General features: G+C 38.4%; 1 protein-coding gene across 5 annotated transcripts in view; it reads right to left on the bottom strand.

Moving 5' to 3' along the window:
• LDAH (lipid droplet associated hydrolase) overlaps nucleotides 1-24,074 on the bottom strand; it is a 109,536-nt gene that overhangs the window by 39,305 nt on the left and 46,157 nt on the right. The window contains exon 5 of one of the 5 annotated variants that reach the window (XM_047782566.1): nucleotides 21,240-21,501. The exons of the other annotated variants lie outside the window; for them this stretch is intronic. Within the exon in view, the coding sequence (XP_047638522.1) occupies nucleotides 21,478-21,501 (24 nt within the window). The 3' untranslated portion in view covers nucleotides 21,240-21,477. Of the gene's footprint in view, nucleotides 1-21,239; nucleotides 21,502-24,074 lie in introns of those variants that run through there. 5 annotated transcript variants of the gene reach the window in all.

Below are 24,074 nucleotides of genomic sequence, written 5' to 3'. Positions count from 1 at the left end.
GTACTGGATTTCCTTTGTGGCACAGTAGGTTAAGGATCTGGCATTGTCACTGCAGTGGCTCAGGTCATGGCCATGGCAAGGGTTCAATCTCTGGCCCAGGAACTTCCACATGCCATTGGTGCAGCCATAAAAAAACAAATAAGGAAATGTACTCCACTTATCTAAAGAAAACTTTAAAATCCAAAGAGATATTTGTTCTTCCATTTCAAAAGAGAATTCTCCAACTGTATTAATTTATCAATTCAATTCATTCAATTCCAATTAAAATAGTAAAAGACGATCCTTATTTTGAAATGTGACAAATGAAAAGAAATGCACTAAACCTACAAATTCTGAAAAAGAAGAGAAGGGAGATTAGCTCTAATAACTATTACACATATTATGAAGCTACAATAGTTAAAACTGTATGATCAGGAGTTCCCACCGTGGCTCAGTGGTTAACAAATCCGACTAGGAACCATGAGGTTGCAGGTTCAATCCCTGGCCTCGCTCAGTGGGTTAAGAATCCAGTGTTGGCGAGCTGTGGTGTAGGTCACAGACACGGCTTGGATCTGGCGTTGCTGTGGCTGTGGTGTAGGCCAGCAGCTGTAGCTCTGATTGGACCCCTAGCCTGGAAACCTCCATATGCCATGGGCATGGCCCTAAAAAGACAAAAAAAAAAAAACCCAAAAAACAAACCCAAAAAACCCTCCGAAAAACTGTATGAACAGAAAAGGATCTCACAACTCAATGGAACAAAAGAAGAGTCTAAAAATAGACCTGAACATACTTGGGAATTAAATTTATGATAAGGGTAGCAGTAGAGAAAAAAAAAAAAGAGCTGTTCAATAAATGCAGCTGGGAAAACTAGAATTATTTAAAACAGCAAAAGATGTGAGATGAATGTCCACAATTAGGCCCGGTTACATAAATTATGATATATCCATATAATGGAATACTCTGCCATAATGAACATTAAGTAGATTTGCATGTGCTGACAATGAAGATATCCAAATTCTGTTTCTTCTTTGAAATCAGAGGGTGGGATTGTTGAAAAAAAGGGAATTAGTAAGTTTCAAAGGAGACATTCTAAGTCTTGGGGCTCTTATTTTTCTTTGAGCTTTTTATTTTGAAAGCACAAAGGTAATTTTGATTATTTTCAGGTTCTTCAACTACATCCTATAAATAATACCTGGAAAATTAGATGTCATTGAATAATGTAATCTCCACTAACTGGAATTTAACTATTTAACTTTTTATATTCTTTTCTTCTCCAGGCAACTTTTTTTTTTGTCTTTTGTCTTTTAGGGCCACACCTGCAGCACATGGAGGTTCCCAGGCTAGGGGTCCAATCGAAGCTGTAGCTGCCGGTCTACACCCCAGCCACAGCAATGTGGGATCTGAGCCATGTCTGCGACCTATACCACAGCTCACGGTAATGCCAGATCCTTAACCCACTGAGTGAGGCCAGGGATCAAACCCATGTCCTCATGGATGCTAGCTGGGTTCGTTAACCACTGAGCCACAGCGGGAACTCCATCTTTTAACCGTATTAGTAAATAACCAAACCAGCTACTACCAGGGATTTGGTTTTAAAAAAATAATTCCAGGGGAATAATGTGAGGTCAGTACAGTTAATCCTAATCCCCTAAATTTTCTGCATTTATAATTGCACCATAGACGACAAGAGAAAATACTCACAACTAGGACTTGCAGGTGCTACAAATTCTTCAAGAGAGTAGAACTAAGTTATGATCTATTATATTCTGTTTATAGAAGCAGGAAAGTATGCTAAAACACATTATAAACATTTTAAATGGGAAAGTTAGAAATAAATTCTTTTGGTGTTTTTTCCTCCCCTGGCCAATCCACAGTTAACCACAACAATCAACTAACAAAAATAATCTATTTTCCAAGAAGTCTGGTAATTGAGTCCCGTATGGTAACTTATTGCTCATTTTAATTTCAAGTTTATTCACTTCAAAATAAGAGGCTTGTGTTTATTAAAATGTCCTCAAAGACTTAGAGAATAAAAATGGTTAATACAGTTACTGTCATACTAAGAAATGTACCATACGGATTCCATACTAGTTATGTAACCCACAGTACATAAGGAACTTCAGACTGATCAAATCAGCTGGCAGAAAGAGGAAGCAATCCATTATTTTGTATAAACGATCCATTACTGTGACCCGTGTTAAACAAAACTGCATGCAAGGGAAACTCTAAAAACACATGAGTAACTACAGGGTTACATTTGGTTGATCTGTATCAATAACAAATTGAGAATTAAAGTGCACTCTGATATCATGGGAATGTACCGAAACAATAAGGAAGTTCTAATATGTACTCTGAATGCATCATTGCCTCTCAAAAATATAGGAAGACCAAGGATTCTTTATCACAACTAATTCTTAGTTGATGAGACTGGTTTTCCTCTCTTGCCTTTGGAGAGCAATGGTTATTACCTGTTGGGTGAAACTTATACTTTTCCTAGATGTCATAATGATAATTTCAAAGAAATGTATAGTCAAAATTTGATAGGATAAGGCGCAGTAATGAAAATTTCTTTTATTCACATAGAAACCTATTGGCAAAAAAATCAGCGAGGTCAGGGAAGTATACCCAATTTTATAACACAGCTGTGCAGAGTAGGTTTCCAAATCTGTGTACATGACAAAACATTTTCTTATGTTACTTTCTCATTAAAGAAAGAACTTCTAGGCTGGCCAATTCATTCTACTCTAAGGAAACATTTTCATATATTTCACATTCTCATTTGAAATTTAACAGAGTCAACTTTTGATAATGAAGCACAACTGTGTTTTCTTGAATAGTATAGGAAAGCAAATATACACTTTGGGACTTTTATATAGGGTATGTTTGGGGGCTTAGAGACAGTGTTTTGATGTTTATTTTTCCTGAATTTATTATTATTATTGTTAGTCATTTTCCAGAAAGGAAGAAACATTTTGAAATATAGCTATATGGTAAGGAGTATGATATTCAGGTGTGGTTTGTGTGCAATCTGTTCCATTAAATAGGCATTTTTTTTTTTAAAAAAAGGAGTAAAATCTAAAAAAATCTTCAATATACTTAAACTGTTCAGATAGCTTATTATGGATTCAACCATTTTTCTGGGGTGCAGTAATGATGCCTACATGTTATGACTAAATGATAAACAGTAACTCAGTATCTTTAAAAGAACAATATCACTGCTACTTTCCCTATTTGCTTATCAGCTGAGCCCACCTTGCTGCAGTAATGGCAGGGTACTTCCCCATTGTACAAGCTGAAAACAAGAAAACATAGCACAGTTTTTCTTTTTATATGACTGCCAACATTGCTAAGACATGTTAGAGAACATGCAGTATAAACCAGGCAGCTTTCAAAGATAAAGCTGCTAGTCGTCAAAGCACAGACCTAGTAAGAATAATCCTAATTTAGTTTATCTCTTCTCCTCAAAAGGTTGTTTTCTTCTCCTTTGAATAAGACTGGGCTTACTTAATCATATGTATGCAGTTTATAAACTCCAAATCCCATTCTATTTTAATAATTAAGAGCTTACTTTTTGAGATCTTATATTCTGCCTTAACAATTTCATATATCACTAAGGTAGGAATATGCCCCACAGTAGGGAAGTGTTTAGAATAATAGCAGCAATGACAGCTTACTATCTTTCAGGAACTATGCTAATATACTCTATACACATTATTTCATTTAATAAACATAACAACCTTATTAAGTAAGTTTCTTCATTCCCTTGATGAGAAAACTGAGGTTTAGCTACAAAGTGACAAAGATGATGTATGGATCTAAGCAGGGTGAATTTAGAAGCCATGCTATTAACCATTAATTATACCATATACTTGCAGACCAGACAAAATTTCTTAGAAATTATTATTGTTTGGTGACATAATTCCCTATGGTTGAAACAATCACTGCTATTATTGTTAGAGATAGGCAAATATTTATAAGTGTTTTGAATCACTCAGCTTTAGATCATTTAGTTTTATCATAAGAAGTAAAGCAACTATTGGCTACTGAAAAAGAAATTATGCCATTTCAATATGTTCTGCTTAAGGTAGATGGCATTCATGAAACTGACCACTTTTACCATTTTCCATTAGTGTGAATTATACTCAGATCTTCTGGGGCAGAAATTTTTCCAAACTTTAAGTACTTGAATGTAAAAAAAAAAAAATTAGAGCCGTTTCATGCACTTAATCTACATGTCAGGGTTGCTAATTACAAGGAACACTGCTTGCACATTTGTAGAGATATTAAATAACTTATGACTACACTTTAACATTTGAAACACAGCTTCAAAATCTTCCTATCACCCATTCTTCTCAAGCTTCTGTCATTTTATATACTTCACATTTATTTTATTTTGAATGCAAAATGCTCTTCTCCTCAGCCTAAAATCTCTTGGAATCTACTTCCTTCTTTCAGATTCAGAATCACTAAGAACTCAGATAGAATGAGGCTCTCAAATGCTTCTTTACAAGCTGCTCTGGAGTACAGCAATCTGTTACAGAGCACCTCTTATTCCGAGTTGAGCAGTGTTTTCTAGGCAGCCTCAGAATTCGGTGAATGGTGAGAAGAGCAAACCCATCCCCATGTCTACAGCTCCAACATTCTCACACAGCTACTGCCTTTGGCAACGTCACCTTCTCTTGGTTAATAATGGCAAAGCTACACAGAATCTGAAAGGATGGCTTTCCTGACCAAAAAGTTGCTATTTGGCAATTCTCTCAACTTGGAGCTGGGATACTCTATGTGGGCCAGAAAGCAAAAACCCCCAACTACTTGACAATGGGCTTGGGACTTTTCTAAGTTGAAACTATAGGCTTTTAAAGCTTAAGCCACTTGAAAGAGTCATCCCTCTGGGTTTACTGACTGATACATCGTTACCTCTGATGATAGACCAGATACCATGGTGAATGCTGGAGACCGAATGGTGACTGAGACAAAGAGTCTCTGCTTTTAGAGTCTTAAAGTCTAATGGGAGAAATATTTATGGCAACTGCACCTTAGGCATCATGCTATGGGAAACAGTACAATAGAAACATAAATAATGGGCACTAGAAACCTCTTACTCATCATGGCCTAGAAACCTTTGAAAAGGGCCATGGAAAGAGAAATTGTTTGACATTCCCTGAATACCTACAGAAGCAAAGCGTGATGACAGAGCTCAGGGTGATCCGGGGAAACTCTGCTGAAAGATGCTGTGAAACATGTACACTTCAGTTCCATACACTGAAATGGCCCTTTTATAGTTGAGTGAAGACGAGGAAAAGGTACCCACCACAGGTTTTCAGACTAGCAAGAGCAGTACGTGGCAGGGCCCTTGGCAGAGGCACCCACTGGGTGCAGGCTAAAGCGCCAGACAACAAGGGACTTTCGCCACAGAATCTACGCCAGTAAACACGCCTAGCTAGTCAGAAGTTGAAGACACAAAGCATGGCAAAGTATGTCCCATTTTATCCGGCAGAAGGCAAATCCAACAGTTAGGAAAGCCAAGACCCCTTGGGATACAGGTTTAAAACTTGAGAAAATAAGCAGTTAACTCAATGGCAAGAGGTTAGGCCCAGATAACTGAAGGAGGTCCATAAACCTCAGTGCCAGCTTGGATAATGAAATAGATAAGAGTCTGCCCTCCTTTCAATTCAGGAAAAAATAAGGATATATCAAGGATGTACGTATCTTAACATATCTTTTCCCTCACAGGTCTCTGAGGGGGGTGTTCCTGCATCCACTGTCATCCAGACACACATTTTCCTGAGGCTTCCACTGCCTCACTGGACTTCAGAGGCCTTACTTCTACAGAGCCCAGAGAGGGCCCAAGCGCCTCTGGGAAGGCCCTTACCTACCCCTATAGGATTGGCCTGCATTCCTGAGAGTCTTTAAACATCTCTGCCAACTAACTCTTAACAGTGCATTTGACACATAAATATGATAGTTCACTAATTTATTAATTAAAAATGCCCCATTGTATCTGAAAACGCTATAGGATGAAAATTGGAATTATATACTCTGTTGCCAGTTCAAATTTTAGTCACCAACTTAAAAAAAAAAAAACACCCATTTACTTGAAAAGATTTTGAGAGGTAAAGGGCCATGATATATTTAACTTTGAAACAGTTCAAAAAGAACCATTTTATATATATAACTATTATACATATATATATAATATATATACACACACATACATATATATATATGTATACACATGCCCTTGCTTTCCCTACACCCCCATGTATAATACATATAATATAGAGAGAGAGCGCGAAAGAGAGAGGGGGAGAGAGAGAGGGGAAAAAAAATAGCAGAAGGCAGAAGAGGGAGAGCAAATAACATAGCCAATGAAGTAAAATATTAACAGTAAATCAGGTTAAAGTAAATACAGTGTTCTATGTGCTATTCTCATTCTTGCAACTCTTCTGTAAGCTGGAAATTATTTCCACGTCAAGGGTGATAAAGTACAGTACAGTCCACCACTGCCCTCTATCCCCCAGCTGAGGCACTTCTAATCTCCTTATCTTGCTCTACTCTTTTTATCAAGGTCGTCCCGTCTTTGACCACATTAATGTGTATGTTTATTACCATCTCCCCTTAGCAGACTATCAACTCTGAGAGGGCAGGGCCTCTTTCCTGTTTTGTTCACGTCCATTCCAGGGGCTCGGTGACAGCACAAAGACACTGCAGACTGAATGAATGAAATCCAGGCCAAGGGGCCGTGCCCAGGTCAACTGCCTCATCCAATACACCTAAGCAACTCCTCTTCCCCAGGCCCAGCTCAGGCCTGCAGGTTAATACTGTGCAGAAGTTAAAGGAGAGAGCTTTCCGGGCATGGAGAAAGGCAGGGGAAAAGGGTCATCATGGAAAAGAGGATTAAGCGAGAGGGCAGCACTGAATGCTGCCACTCTCACATGCAAACACCAGTCCCTCCCACATTTTCCTGATGATGTTGCCCTCAGGCAGGAGATCTGAAGATTTTACATGAAGGGACGGAATGGCTCTAGAGAAAGAACACACTGATGGTGACACTGGGAAATACAACCACCACCAAAAAAAAAGTCAGGCTCTCTGTCCAGTCATCCTGCAGTGAAGTTGCCTAGCTGACCGCCCTCCCGCCCCTGCAAAAAAACCTCCTGGGATTTCCAGTGCTTCATTCCTAAATATGAATAGATAACAAAGGAATGTCAGACATTTGAGAAAGTGTCAATTATAGCAGACAGGTCAATATAAGCAAAACGTGAAAAACGGAATTCAGAATGGATAGAGATAATGCAAGAGTACAGCAAAACTCCAAAAATTTGCTTTCCTCAGACAGACAGAGATATTCATGAGATAAAAAGGATTCTAGGAGTTCCCGTCATGGCTCAATGGAAATGAATCTGACTAGCATCCATGAGGTTGCAGGTTCAATCCCTGGCCTTGCTCAGTGGGTTAAGGATCAAACATTGCTGTGAGCTGTGCTGTAGGTCACAGACACAGCTTGGATATGGCATTGCTGTGGCTGTGACGTAGGCCAGCAGCTACAGCTCTGATTGGACCCCTGGCCTGGGAACCTCCATATGCAGTGGGTGCAGCCCTGAAGAAAATAAAAAGGATTCTACAAGAATGGAACAAGGAACAAAAAATTATCTTAGCAATTATTTGTATGAAGACTGAAGTCAAAATTTAATTAGGGAGTTCCCTTCTGGCACAGTGGGTTAAGGATCCAGCATTGTCACTGCAGTGGTTGGGGCTGATGCCATGGTGCGGGTTCGACCCCTGACCTGGGAACTTCAAGGTACCCTGGGTGCACCGCCCTCCCCCCCAAAAAAAAGGTTTAAATGAATTCCAGATAAGCCAGAGGGAAAAAAAATCCCATATTTCTCATCATATAGAACTTTTAAAGGACAAAGAGAAATGAACAAAGGAAATTGAAATAAATCAAGAGACTTTTCTGGAACATGTGAATAATTGGAAAACAAGCACAAAAAATATTAGAAAAGTTTTCAGTACCTAAGGATGCCAGTTTCCAGATTAAAAAGGATAAACAGTCCAGGGACTATCATCACAAAATATAATAATGGGGATAAAGTGAAGATTCCAAAACTGTCCAGAGAAAAAAACAGGTCACATAAAGAACAAAAAACTCAAAAGTAGCATATTTCTCAAGGCAAAGCTTGAGCTGGAAGCTAGGCAACGGTGGTGACAGTGGCCAGGGGGAGTGGGGATGGCAGGCTAGACTACTGCACAAGAATCTGCCTGCCAGGAACAATGAGAAAAACTGGAAAAAGGATTTTTTTTTAAAGTGCCTTTGAAAGCATCAAAGGCAGAGGAGATTTGAAGGGCCAAAATTCTAGAGAAGAAGGAAACTCAGAGAAGTGTGCTGAAATAGCTCTTCTTAGTTATTTACTAATTTGCAAGCAAAGGCTGTAAGGCCAGGAGGCTGAACAGTTTCTGGATTATCTTCTGTGGCTCAAGGGTCAAAACTTGGGCACTTGGTACCCAGTAAAGAGAAGGCACCCTGGGCTTTCAGTGGGAACTACTAAAGTGCTACCCCTCAGAAGCAGTGAACTGTAAGCAGACCAGGCCTCCCAAAGATATCTTTGATTCAGGCCAGTTCCTCATGACATCAAGAGGATTGATCCTTACTATACCCGCTAGTCAAAAGCAAAAGTAAATCTTCTCTGGAGGAAGACAGAAGCCTTATACTCTCTTAACAATTTTCCATATGTAATGTCAGGTATTCAATTAAAAAAGCACCTTACCAAGCAGTGATGGTTTCCTTTCTGTGTCAATGTGACTGGGCCACTGGGTTAAGAGATACTTGGCCAAACATTATTCTGGGTGTCTGGGAGGGTGTTTTTGAGGAGACTGACATTTGAATCAGTAGACTTGGCAAAGCAGATTGCCTTCCCTAAAGGTAGGGGGCCTCATCCAATCAGCTGAAGGTCTGAATAAAACAGAAAGGTTGAGTAAGAGAGAATTCCTTCTGCTGACTGCCTTTGAGCTAGGACTTTGTTTTTCTTTTTCCTGTCTTTGGAGTCCAAATGAAACACTGGCTTTTCCTGGATTCTGAGCTGGCCTGCTTTCAGACTAGAATCACACCATCAGCTCCCCTGGGCTTCCAGTTTACCAACTACAGATCTTGGGATTTGTCAGCCTCCACAATCGTGTTACCCATTTCCTTATGTTAATCTCTTTCTATCTATACACACATCCTACTGGTTCTGTTTTTCTAGAGAACACTTACTAATACATAAACATACTGAGGGACAAGGCAAAAATGACCAAAAACAAAGAAGAAAAAAGCAGAAAAGAAATGTAAATACATAAGATTCAGGCACTGGAATTATAAAAATGAATTTCACTTATTTTTATTTTAAACATCATCTCTGAATTTTTATTTTTTAAGAATAAAAGTGGAGTTCCCGTTGTGGCACAGTGGTTAATGAATCTGACTAGGAACCATGAGCTTGCGGCTTTGATTCCTGGCCTTGCTCAGTGGGTTGGGGATCTGGCGTTGCCATGAGCTGAGGTGTAGGTAACAGATGCGGCTCGGATCCCGTGTTGCTGTGGCTGTGGAATAGGCCAGTGGCTACAGCTCCGATTAGACCCCTAGCCTGGGAACCTCCATATGCTGCGGGAAGCGGCCCTAGAAAAGGCAAAAAGACAAAAAAAAAAGAATAAAAGTAATTGTACTTTAAAACCTGTTGATAATGTAGAATTTTAGGAAATGGTAACTATACGAATAATAAAATTGAAATTCTGTAAGCAAAAAATAGAAGAAATGAAATTGAGAACTCAACAGATGGGTTTCAAAGGAGTTTATACATAGCTGAATGAGGGTTAGTGAACTGGAAAATAAGACAGATTGAAGCAGGGAGAGAAAAAAAGAGTTACTGTGTGTAATTTATACTTCAATTAAAAAAAAAGAAAAGCTCAAAAATCTAATAGGGAGAATCAAACAAAGATGCAATGCCTATAATACAAGGTGGGATATATAAGAATTTTGAGAAAAAGGGTCACAAAGGAAGGGCAGTAAAAATGGGAAGAAAGAGTTCACAAAGCAGTTTGCAATGAGATGATTCAAAAGGGTGGATTTGCTAGGTGGCAGTAGGAAAAACAGAAAGGAAGCCGACAATAAGAAATAATAATAGTTAGGAGGGAGCACTAGGTATGTTACAGGACAGGTGCAGGGACTGAGACCGAAAGGGACAAGTTGAGGCCATCTTCCTCAGGGGACCCTGAGAAGAACTCCCCTGGGGCACCCAGACAATCAGAACTGTCCCTAAGACTTCATGAACTTGCTTCTGAATCAGTGCCAATCCACATTCGTGTAATATTACTGAAGCCCTAGAACCTTCCTCCTCTGCAGTAGGCACAAGAAGCTCTTCAGCATTTTTCTGAGGGTAGTAGTTTATAAAAGAGGAAAAGGCCGTATCTCTAACACTCAGTTTGGCTTACTACAGAAGCTCCCACAATTATACTGGTGAGGAGATAAAATTATTTATTGAAAGGCAGTTCTAGACTGTCTACAGACTTCATTCCTACATGTTTCCTCTGGTCTCTGTGTCAATGATACTGGGAAATTATTTATTATCTTGTTCCCCAGGAACAGGTTATCAGAAAGAATGCTGGCTTCCGTCTTTATCCATTTGTTAACATACCTCCCTGACACCTGATAATCTGGCTGCATCCCAACCAAATACAACTGGTTGGAACTGGCTTGGAATATAAGATCGCAAAGCAACCACATTTCATTCTAGTGAAGCATCTTTCATTTAGTGCCTGCTAGGCTTTTTCTACTTCAGAGAATTTTTGGTGGCCTACATTGCATATTGTTCACAGATTTTCCGTACAAGCAGGAAGGGAGGGTAAAAAAAAAAAAAGTGTCCTTTCCTTCAAGAGCATGTTCACAGTTCATAATTTTCATCTCCCAAAACTGAAAGACCTGAACAGAATCTTCTGGCTGGAATAAACAATAGCCACAAGAAAACAATTCCACAGAATTTTGCTCCTGTCTCTACCTTTTCTGTTATCTCTTCTCTCACTGCTGTCCGCCGAGGCTCTTCTGTGAACATCCAGTTCATTGGCATGACAAGGTCTAAACGTAGCAAGGCACAAGCTCTATTTTTCAGACTTGTATCCCTCCCATTGCTATTGAATTCATAAAGACAATGTCTCTGCCTCAGCATGGGCCACTCACTCACTCATATCCTAGAGACTCTCTTTTTTTTTTGTCTTTTTGTCTTTTCTAGGGCTGCTCCCGCAGCATATGGAGATTACCAGGGTAGGGGTCCAATTGGAGCTGTAGCCACCGGCCTACGCCAGAGCCACAGCAACGCAGGATCCAAGCCATGTCTGCAACCTACACCATGGCTCACGGTGGCAATACCGGATCCTTAACACACTGAGCAAGGCCGGGGATCGAACCCTCAACCTCATGGTTCCTAGTCAGATTCATTAACCACTGCGCCATGATGGGAACTCCAGGTCCCTAGAGACTCTTAAAGTCCTAGTCACTATGAACCTCATGCTCTGATGAGATCTGAATAAGGTCTGCTTCACCCCAGCAGCACGATGAAGGATGATGCTAATCCCAACCTGTCATTTTGTTCTCATATCCAAGTAACAACCATGAGGTGGGCCAGCAACATATATACTTATCAACAACCCAAATTACTTTTGTGGGGGGAAAAAGGTAGGGTTTATTAAAAAAAAAAAAATTGCAGAGATGGGCAAAAGCCTAGGTAACTGAGTAGAGCAAGAAGAGTTAAAAAGCTAGGTTGGCTGTCATTGCCAAAGATGCTGTTACTGACTGAATGCTGCTAGTCTCAAGGGCGGGTTTTCCTGCAGAGAAACCATGAAGTTGACCTTAGCTTTAACTTTCACCTTGTATTTGTTATCTCTCACTGTGTAACAAATTATTAAAAACTCTCTCTCCTGAACCCAACTTTTGGTTATTAAGCCATAAAATCAAATTACTTTTTAAATAAGGAAAATGCATAACAATTAAATGATTTTAATAGTGAAAAAAATATATGCCATGAGAGGAAATTTAAGAACAAAAAATTAGTAGAAAAAAATCACTCCAAAACCCACCACTCAAACCAACCATTACATTCATATGGGTAATTTTAAATATATCTTTTCTTTTGACATATAGTCATATTCTCTATCCTCTTTATATTTTAACATCCTTAATATTATATAATTAACTTTGATGTATTACAATGTTTTTTGAAAACATAATTTTATTTTAATTAATTCATTAATTAAATTTTTTCTCTATATGGCTGTACCTACAGCACATGGAAGTTCCCAGGACAGGGGTTGAATCAGAGCTGCAGCTGCTGGCCTACACCACAGCCACAGCAACACTGGATCCAAGATGCATCTCCAATCTATGTCACAGCTTGCAGCCACACTAGATTGGCAACTCAGTAACTCCTTAATTCACTGAGTGAGGCCAGGGATCAAACGCCCATCCTCATGGATGCTAGTCAGGTTCTTAACCTGCTCAGCCACAAGGGGAACTTCTAGAAACATACTTTTAATAGTTGCACATTCCATGTACAAACTTTCCTTTAAATTTGGATATTAGGATGTTTCCAATATTTTGATACAATAAATAATATTTTTGTACATGACTGTGTTCTCTATTTTTGAAATTATTTTTCCTTATTGAAGCGTAGTTAGTTTCTGGTATATAGCAAAGTGATTCAGGTATACACACACACACACACATACACACACACACGTGTATATATATATATATTCTTTTTCAGATTCTTTCCCATTATAGGTTATTATTTTCTTTATATCCCAAAGAAAATAGTAGGTTCAAAGGGTATAAGCAATTTTTTTTTTTTTTGCATATGGAAGTTCCTAGGCTGGGGGTCAAATTGGAGTTACAGCTGCTGGCCTATGCCACAGCCACAGCAACATGGGATCCAAGCCGCATCTGCAGCCTACACCACAGCTCACAACAATGCCAGATCATTAATCCACTGAGCGGAACAGGGATCGAACCTGCATCCTCATGGATCCTAGTTGGGTTTGTTAATCACTGAGCCACAAAGGGAACTCCCAGGTATAAACAATTGTTATAGGAATTTTCTTTTTCAGGTAACACATGATCATTGTAAAAAAAACAGAAACGGTGTAGCACTGCCACCTCCAACACATCCTTACCTTTAAGCCTCAGAGGTAACCACCTTAAGCCACCTGGGATTTAGCTGTTCAGACCTTCCAAAAATGTATACAGAAGTATGCATACACAACAGTGAGTTTTTTCTTTAAAATACTGCAATAGCAGCAACACATTTTGGTAACTGCTGAGGTACATTCATCAAATATTACGTACTACTACAGTCAATAGGGCAGACGTTATTAAGTACTATCGTGTACTAGTTTATTAAGCACTGTGTCACGCATTGTGCTAAGTACATATTTTTTGATATATTTTATTATCTAGCTCTTATTCAGTGAGTTATATGTTTATATCCTTCGCACCTTTATCTGAGACACTGCTGTTCTTTTTACTGATGTCTACAAATCCTTTATCATAAGAAATTAATCTTTTAGCCTAGTGGCGAAGAACACGGACTTTGGAGTCAAACAAATGTGGGTTCAAATTCTAGCATAGCCCATTATTAGCTGTCTAACCTGGAACAAGTTACTTTGGACCCTTTAAAGTCTCACATTTCTCATGTATAAAATGGAAAAAGAATGAGTCCCCTTCACAAGTTGCTGAAAGACTCAGAAAACAAGAAAAATCTCAAATAAACGATCTAAACTTACACCTAAAGTAACAAGAAAAAGAAGAAACAAAACCCAAAGTTAGTAGATAGAAAGAAATCATAAAGATCAGAGCAGAAATAAAAGAAATAGAGATGAAGAAAGCAATAGAAAAGAACAATGAAACTAAAAGCTTGTTCTGTACAAAGATCAACAAAATTGATAAACCTTTAGCTGGCCTCATTAAGGAAAAAAGGGAGAGGGCTCAAATAAATAAAATAAGAAAAGAAAAAGAAGTTACTGCTGACACCATGGTAATACAAAGGATCATACGAGACTACTACAAGCAACTGAGTGCCAATAAAAATGGACAGATTATTAAAAAGTTACAATCTTTCAAGACTAACCAAGCAAGAAACAGAAAATAAGAACAAACCAATCACAAAAGACACAGAAATCTCTTGCACTTCTGTACACTAATAATGAAGTGTCAGAAAGAGAAATTAAGGAAACAATCCCATTTACTATCACATCAAAAATAATAAAATACCTAGGAATAAACCTACCTAAGAAGGCAAGAGACTTGTACTCTAAAAACTTTATGATGCTGGTGAAAGAAATAAAAAGTGACACAAACGGTTGGAAAGATAAACCACGTTCTTGGGCTGGAAGAATCAATATTGTCAAAATGATTATACCACCTAAGGCAATCTATAGATTCAATGCAGTCTCTTTCAAATTACCAATGGCATTTTTCACTGAACTAGAACAAAACATTTTTATATTTGTATGGAAACACAAAAGACCCCAAATAGCTAAAGCAACCTGAGAAAGAAAAATGAAGCTAGAGGAATCGGGCTCCCTAAACTCAGATTATACTGCAAAGCTATAGTAACCAAAACAGTATGGTACTGGCTCAATAACAGAAATATAGCTCAATGGAACAGGATAGAAAGCCCAGAAATAAACCCAAGCATGGTCAACTGATCTATGACAAAGGAGGCAAGAATATACAATGGAGAAAAGACAGTCTCTTCAATAAGTAGTGGTGGGAAAACTGGACAGCTATATGCAAAAGAATGAAATTAAAACATTCTCTAACACCATGTAAAAAATAAACTCAAAATGGATTAAAGGCCCAAATATAAGACCAGATACTATAAAACTCTTAGAGGAAAACATAGGCAGAACACTCTTTGACACTCTAGAGTAATGAAAATAAAAATAAAATAAACAAATGGGACCTTAAATTAAACTAAACTTAAGCTTTTGAACAGCAAAGGAAATCAGAAACAAAATGAAAAGACAACTCACAGAACTGGAGAAAATATTTGCAAATAAAGTGAATGACAAGTGATTTCCAAAATATACAAACAACTCATGCAGCTCAAAATCATAAAAACAAACAACCTAACAAAAAAATGGACAGAAGGGAGTTCCTGTTGTGGTTCAGCAGGTTAAGAGCCTAACTAGTATTCATGAGGATGTGGGTTCGATCCCTGGCCTCACTTAGTGAGTTAAGTATCCGGCTTTGCTGCAAGCTGCAGCATGGGTCACAGATGTGTCTCGGATCCTGTGCTGCTGTGGCTGTGGTGTAGGCCTCAGCTGCAGCTCCCATTTGACCTCTCACCCAGGAACTTCCACATGCTGCATGTGTGGCCCTAAAAAGGAAAAAAGAAAAAGGAAAAAAATGGGCAGAAGACCTAAATAGACATCTCTCTAAAGAAAATGGATGGCCAAAAAGCATATGAAAAGATGCTGAACATTGCTAATTATCATCATCATTATTATTATTATTATTTTGGCTGTGTCCTGCTAATAATACTAATTATTATTATTTTGACCATGTCCATGGCATGTATATATGTATTATTCAATTGCTTTGTTGTAAGCAACAAATAACATTGTAAATCAACTTAAAAAGTGAAAAAAAAATGTAAAAATAAACCAATAGAAAATGCTGTTAATATCAATTGACAGCACTGAAAGCTTTTTTTAAGAAAAGGAAAACTAATCCCGCATGTTCATTGCAGCACTATTCACAATAGCCAGGACATGGAAACAACCCAAATGTCCATCGACAGATGATTGGATTCGGAAGATGTGGTATATATACACAATGAAATACTACTCAGCCATAAAAAAGAATGACATAATGCCATTTGCAGCAACATGGATGGAACTAGAGAATCTCATACTGAGTGAAATGAGCCAGAAAGACAAAGACAAATACCATATGATATCACTTATAACTGGAATCTAATATCCAGCACAAATGAACATCTCCTCAGAAAAGAAAATCATGGACTTGGAGAAGAGACTTGTGGCTGCCTGATGGGAGGGGGAGGGAGTGGGAGGGATCGGGAGCTTGGGCTTATCAGACACAACTTAGAATAGATTTACAAGGAGATCCTGCTGAGTAGCATTGAGAACTTTGTCTAGATACTCATGTTGTAACAGAACAAAGGGTGGGGGAAAAAAATGTAATTGTAATGTATACATGTAAGGATAACTTGATCCCCTTGCTATACAGTGGGAAAATAAAAATAATAATAATAAAAATAAAAATAAATAAAAAAGAAAAAATAAAAACAAAATAAGCAGAAGTTCCCACTGTGGTGCAGTGGGTTAAGAATCCAACTGCAGCAGCTCAGTTCATTACGGAGGCACAGGTTAAATCCCTGGCCTGGCAAAGTGGGTTAAAGGATCCGGTATTGCCACAGCTGTGGTGTAGGTCACAGCTGTAGTTTGGATTCAATCTCTGGTCTAGGAACTTACATGTGCAACACTTAAAAAAATTTTAATAAGCAAATAAACAGAAAAAGAATTGTTGAAAGAATTAAATGATTCATAAATTATAGTTATAGTAATAAAGGATAATTACAGTTTGTAATAATTTAATACTCTATAATATCTGTAAGGGAGTTTTAAATACATCCTAATAAATAATAATGCAAAAACAGCCCCACATTTTCCCTTTTTCCTTATTAAATAAAAACAAAATTGAAGGTATTGCATTATCTTCTCTGGTTTAAGCGTGGTAACTCAAAAGACAATTACTTTTAAAATCATGAACTCACACATCAAATTTCTTTATAACAGATTATTCTCAGATCCATCCATACCTTTCTTTAAACAATTTCACATTCTGTTTTAAGAGGCTACTTGTTGTGTTATAAAAGCAATTTATGGTATATTAAGTCTCTCCGAATACATAGCAATCTTCAAAGGCGTGTTTACTTTTTAAATTTAAACTTGTTTTCCTACCTTCCTGAAACTCACAAATATATTAACTTTTATAATGGGAAAGAAAAGCCTTTAATTTAAGGAAGGATCTTACAAACAATTGTAAAAAGACATTTTAGGGACTATACCATTCGTTTTGTTAGGCATAACAATGACATGACAGTTAGATAAGAAAAAGTCCTTCATATAAGATGCACAATGAAATATTTCAGTGAAATATCATGAAGGCTATCATTTACTTGAAAGTCTTTGAAAAAAAAATGAGGTAAAGATATTAGTAGCTATGGTAATCTGGCTAACAGATATATGGAGATTTAATATACAACTACTTTTATTTTTGTTTTATTTTTCATAATAAAAACTTTAAACAATCAATTTAAAAAGATGTCTTTTTCCTCTCCATTGATATTATTACCTTAGATGCTTATACTTCTCTGAAATGGGCTGCAACTGAAGACATATACCTTAAACAGCACAAATACCTCTTCCGGGCTATGCTTAAGTTTCATTCATACAAGCTGGGGCACCAGTGATTAGCAATAGGTCCACTTCTGTCACCAGGGGAATATTCTCAAAATTTGTTTCAGTGCCACATAAACAATGACTTCAGTGCCTAACCACACAAAAATGGAGACACTGGAGTTTGCTGGAATGTAGAGGGCCACCGTGAAACTTAAGATTTCTGAGAACTTGCACATAAAAAAGCAGGGCTTAAATCAGCTTCCACTGACAGACCTCTGCTACCTTGCTGCTTAAATCTTGGAACTTAAGACTTCAAAGAAATGAGAATGAAATATATGGTCCCATCCCAGGCTTGGCCCTGATATCACGGAAATGAGAACCTACGTCTTGGTAGCGGTGTTTCCCCTGTATGAGCACCTCTACGCGGGGTGGAGGTGCTTACTGTGCTTGTGGATAAGGTCACAGCTGCAAAGAGCTAGAAAACATGAAGTAGAGGAAAGAAGATCTTTCTTTTAGAAAACTTGCTGAGTAGTTCCCCTGCTTCCAAGGAATGGTATGAGAAGACAGAGCTGAACGAGCAAGGACAGATTAAATTGTCCACAACACCTCAGAACAGTCTACATTCCAAGCTTTTGGAAAAAGTTCTAGTTTCAAACTAGAGCATACACCAGATTTACCTACAGCACTTGTTAAAACACTGTGTGCCGGGTTTAGGTTTCTCTAAGTCTGGGTGGGGCCCAATATTTTGCATTTCTAACAAGATCCCAGGTGATGCTGATACTGCCTGAGAACTACTGGCTCAGATTTTTGAATTGCTGCCTTATGTCATCACATAGATCCTACTCCCAACTACTCCTGGGCCAGGAAGAGATGGTGATAAAATGTGTTTAGGCAGTAAGTGTAAGGCTTTCTCTGGCTAGTAGCCACTTTACTTCATTTTCCTTACCTCTCCCTTTAAACATATCAAACTCCCAATGTATATTGCACTTTTCAGAGGATGTGGGGAATTTTCCATATTTTCTGACAGTATATCATGGATACATAACTATTAAAATGGCTCAATATTTAAATCTGAACAGTGTTCAGAAATTCTCAGATGAAACACATTAGATAAAGTACTAAGTATTAACATGCATGAAGAATGTTCTATTATAAACCCCTGTTTTCACTTTCTTGCAGCTTTCCAAAAAAATTAGCTCTTTGTGGTGAAATTTTCCATGCTTGGTTTCAGCCCAAAGGTGATTTTTTTTTTTGCAAAGTTTGAGAAAAATATATTAAATAGTTTTCAAGTTATGAAAAGATGAAAAAAGCCCACACAATTTTTCCACTTTGAAAGCAATTTCAGGATTTTTTAAAAATAAGCAGATAACTAAAAAATGGCTGAAGTTGAAAAGTTGAAACTTTCCATGTGTCTAGTTTCAGCAAGGTAATCTGTGATATTCAGAAAAGACAACATGTGTGTGTATACACATAAACAGATATGTTAATATATTTAAATAAATGCATCGGTAATTACAAAAATAGCACTTCAGCATACTGAAAACAGACTTTCCTCAGAGGAGAGATGTGCTGTTTTCTACAATGGAGTGTCTTTCACAAACCAAGGTAGCTGTTGATTGCCTGACCATTGCAGTTTTCACACACCGGGGTTCACTAACGGGTCATTGGACACAACTGCAGAATCCTCCAGTTCCCTTCAGGCTCTAAGTTCAATTACAGGATTCTGATTCACTGTTGTCTGAGGTTAATTTCTGCCCTTGGCCCTGCCTCACGACCACCTCCCTTGATCTATGCTCCAGGACACTCAGACCTGTTCTCCTTTCTCCCAGTTCTCTCTGACCTGCCCCAAGTGCGTTCACCCACTTTCCGCAAAAACCCTCCCTGTTTATTTGAAGAAGTCAAGTCTTAAAGGAATAAGAGTAGAAACTTTAAGTTTAGGTCAAATAGGTTTTGATGGTTTGTCAAAGTAACTTACTCTAATTATCTACAATTTTAACCTTCCTAACTCACCTGAAGGCCAGTGATGGAAATGTGACAGCAGAGACTGCAGAGTCCTGGTTCTGCCATTTACTAGCTACCTAACATAAGGATAGAAGACTCATAACGACTTGGAACTTTGGTCTCATCTGTAAAATGGGAAAAATTAGGTTGTTACATGACCTTGTTACAACATGTGAGCATGTTTTGTTTTCAAGTGTGCAGGCTTAAAAGACAACAAGAAGGAAACCTCTCCAACAAACATTCCCATTTCTCTTTGATTTTCTGCATCTCTCTCTGCATGGGTTATTCCTCTCAGCATAAGCTAAATTCTCTCCCACTTAGGAATTTGGGCTTAATAGATGCAAACTATTGCCTTTGGAGTGGATAAGCAATGAGATCCTGCTGTATAGCACAGGGAACCATATATAGTCACTTGTGATGGAACATGATGGAAGATAAAGTGAGAAAAAGAATATATATATTTATATATACATATAAATATATATATAAATATACATATATATATGTATGACTGGGTCACTTTGCTGTACAGTAGGAACTGACAGAACACTATAAACCAACTATAACGGAAAAAATAAAAATCATTAAAAAAATTCTCTCCCACTTATACAGAAAAGATGCTTCCTCGACCAGCTTCTCCAAGTTATCATCTTGTCTTCTGCTCTTTACTGGCCAATTCCTGGATCACCCAATTTCCTGCAACACCCAATTTCCTGCAACCTCCTTCTTCCATTATTTCACTAAAAATGTTCTGTTTCAGGCCATCACTGACCTTCCAGTTACCAAGATCAGAAGACTTAGGTTCTTCTTCTCTTCAATTTCTTTTTTTATTTTTGCTTTTTAGGGCCACACCTGTGGCATAGGAAGTTCCCAGGCTAGGGGTCTAATCGGAGCTGCAGCTGCTGGCCTACACCTCAGCCACAGCAATGCCAGATCCAAGCTGTGTCTGTGACCTACACCACAGCTCATGGCAATGCTGGATCCTTAACCCACTGGGTGGGGCCGTGGATTGAACATGCATCCTCATGGATCTTAGGTTCGTTACCACTGAGCCACACAGGAACTCCTTCGATCTTTGTTATACTCAGCTCCTTTACCTTGTTCCATTTATCTATTTCTATGTAACACACCATTCCCAAAACTTATGGTTTGGAACCACTGATTATTCTTTCTGATTCTGTGGGTCAGGAATTCAAAGAGGACACAGCTAGACTTCTGCTCCATATGGCAGTGGCTCTGGGCACTCACTTGGCTACATTCGGTAGCAGATGGGATAGGCTGGAAAGTCCAAGAAGGTTTCACTCACATCTGGTTCCTCATGATCCTCCTATGTGGCTGGCCTGAGCTTCTCGCAGCATGGTGGTCTCAGGGTTGCTGGACTTCTGATTTGAGAGCTGGCTTCCAAGAAGGAGAAAATGGAAGCTCCCAGATCCCTTAAGGCCTGGGTTTGGAAGCACTAGAATATCACCTCCACCACATCCCACTGGCGAAACCAAGTCACATGCCCAGCCCAAATTCAAAGGGGAAAGGAGAGAGACTTCACCTCCCGAGAGAGGAATGGCAAGGAATCTGACCATCCTTAATTTACCATATCTATGCCTTTCTAGACATTCTTTCTCTTTTCCTAGCTTCGTAGTATACTCTAGTCTAGGTTAATGACTTTCAAATGTTTTACTTTGACCCACAGTAACATATACGTATACTCTGCATTGTAATCTAGGATATCAATACACACTCATACAAAGCAAAATAAAAGAGTCCACAATATATACCTTTTTAACAATAGGATATACTCTAATATTTTCTATTCTACTCTATTTTACTTTACTTTTTTAAAAATGCAGTTTTATTATTTACAGACCATAGGCTTCCCTTCCCTGAGGAAGATTAAACTTCACGACCTCACTGTTGGTAGACTTGGTCATGCGACTTGCTCTGTCTAATGCAGGATGAGGAGTGACAAATGTCACTTCCAGGCAGAGGTTTTAAAATGCAGTATGTGATTCACTGTTTCCTTTTTATTCTCTGCTGTGAGACTGGACTATTTCAGCTACTCCATCGGCCTGGATTCTGGAATAAGAGCACAAGGAGAGAACTACATGCGGGCAACTTACTGTCAAAGGACTTATACCACAAGTCATAAACAAAGCTTTGTTGTTAAAAGCCACTAACCCTGTGCTATGATGGCAGAGTCCACCCTATTTGACAAATCCACTGGTTGAGACCCACTGAAGTGAATTCAGGACCCATTAGTAGATTGCAGCCCATAGACTGGAAAATTATGACACCTTTTGCCTTCTTCTCTGCTTCCTCCTCTTCATCCTCCTTGCCACCAAATGAAGTCATTCCCCCAATATAAGTCTATGACCTGTTTCTTTTCTTTCTGAACAATTTCCCTGGGCAGATCCCATACATTGTTTCCATGATTTCTCACTGGACTAGCGAACTTGCCTACCACTTGGTGGTTCACTTTTTATTCTACACGCTCTCATTTCATTTTATGCTACACTCTCTCTCTCATTCCATTTTTCTTTTCACTGAGACATTAGCTTTACCCGATGCATGACTATTATTATCTCAGATCCTTCAGTGGCTCCTTGCTGTCCAGAAAACAGAGTCCAAACTTTCTTGCCCTTCCACTCCATCAGCCTAGGTTCTCCTACCCACAGTTCCCTTCTTGCACACTGTGCTGCATACAGATCAGACTACCCACTGCTGTACATGTGCCCAGTGATAAAAACCCTTTTTCATAGACTTTCTACCGCTTAGGATGCATAGCAACCCTGCCATCCCCTGCAAACCCCATCAAATCCTCTGTTTTAAATCCTTCTAAATACTGACTCCTCCTTCCTCTGTTCAATACCACCTCTTCCATGGTATGTTTTCTGATCCTCCCAGTTAGATGCCACCTCTCTTTTCAAAACACTCAAAGCTTCGTGGTACTTCCTCATTTCTGCCTTTTGTTTCTTATCAATTGATCTAGGGGCAGGACTGTGACAACAGTTACTCTGACAAATAAATTATCTCCTATTCTTCCCCTACCTCCAGACTATGCTGGCAATTGAACACAACCTTGTGACGTGTATAAATGTTTCTCACAAGCATGTCTCACTGACTGCAGATGTGCAGGTTCATCAGAATAGTGTAAGTATACCACAATCTCAAAATCTCTTTACTTTCAGAATATTCGAATTATTTTTTTTCCTAATCTAGACAAGATATACTCCTGAATCAAAACATATGTGATCTAACATGCTATTTTAACTTTCAGTAGTTTTTCAAGCTTCTTAGTTGTACTTGTGGGTATGTTTTGAATCTCTAAAATTTTGAGTATCTACACTATCACCACACTGGGGATACCCAAAGAAACAAATGAAAAAAGTTTTGTTACTGCTGTAATAACAAAATTCTTTTACTTAATTCTGTCAATTTTACTCTTGTATCTTCGTTTAAGATGTATTCATTCTTATTGGAGACAAAATTCTAACATGGTTATCTATTCTCTGCAGAAAATTAGTAGCAACGAAGTATAAATAGGGAAGAGAAACGGCACCTAACATTGAGGGAGGAGACCAAAAAAACTATAAAACAAACAGGCATGAGAATTCTTTTTTTTACAAAAGCACTATGATCTAAGAAATTTCAGGACACAGGCAAAATCCCTGTAATTGTATTTTACTGTAGTACAATAACTGTATGAAAATGATGTCTTTGAATCATTAGGAAAAAATTCTTCCATAATCAACATGTACTGCTGAAAAAGGTAGATAGGCAAAAAGTACATTTTGGACAAAATTTTACCCAACTGGATAAAATAAGTGTGAGGCTTAAAGGAGTGAGGTTAAGTAATCTGGAAATTTCATTTAGAGAGAAGGTATTTTTGCCAACCAGGCAGACAAAGGAAGCTCTATGTTATTGTGCATTTTTCCCAAGGAAGGCCAAATAATATAAAAAATTAAATTTTGAAGGATCTGATAGCCCTGGAAGGGGAGGAAGTGTTATATAATTAAATGCCATATAAATTCTTAGAGGAAAATAACAGTTAAATTACTTGAATTTCACTTCATGACTCAGTGAAGAGATGAGTTTAAGAATCGAAGGCTTTCAACTCCCAACCTTGAGCAACTGTTTACACAAACAATTTACTGGGAAAATCAGACGGCACATTTTAAACATATAGAGAGGACTGATGTTGAAGGAAAGGAGATTCTAGATAATGGGGTTAAGATGACTATCTTTTTGTTCCCGTGTCACCCCCTCTGCCTCAAATTGCTAGGGTAGTATTCATGGGCTCTCCTTCCTATTCCTGGAGCTACACAGTAATGAGTCACATGAAGCCAGCTGTGTACAGTCCAGGAACATGCCACACACTATCAGTAGGCTCTGCCACTAACCAAAGGTCGAAAGAGCCATCAGATATATTTTCGTAGATTCTCTTTGTATCCACAGCTAATATAACCATACCCATCCCTAGACCCGGAAAGAGCCAAGACTGAATCCTGGCAAGGTACTTTCCTCTCAGTTTCTACCTGTAAAATTAAAGATGGGAGTAGACTGTCTCTACAGATCCCATGAATCTGAAAATGTGTTTATAATTTTAAGTCATTATAGTACTATTTAAAAATCTTCCAGGGAGTTCCCTG

Source organism: Phacochoerus africanus, chromosome 5, assembly GCF_016906955.1.
Source record: "Phacochoerus africanus isolate WHEZ1 chromosome 5, ROS_Pafr_v1, whole genome shotgun sequence".
Classification (NCBI taxonomy): domain Eukaryota; kingdom Metazoa; phylum Chordata; class Mammalia; order Artiodactyla; family Suidae; genus Phacochoerus; species Phacochoerus africanus.
The sequence above is the reverse complement of the archived record's forward strand: the minus strand, read 5'-3'. Positions and strand labels throughout refer to the sequence as shown.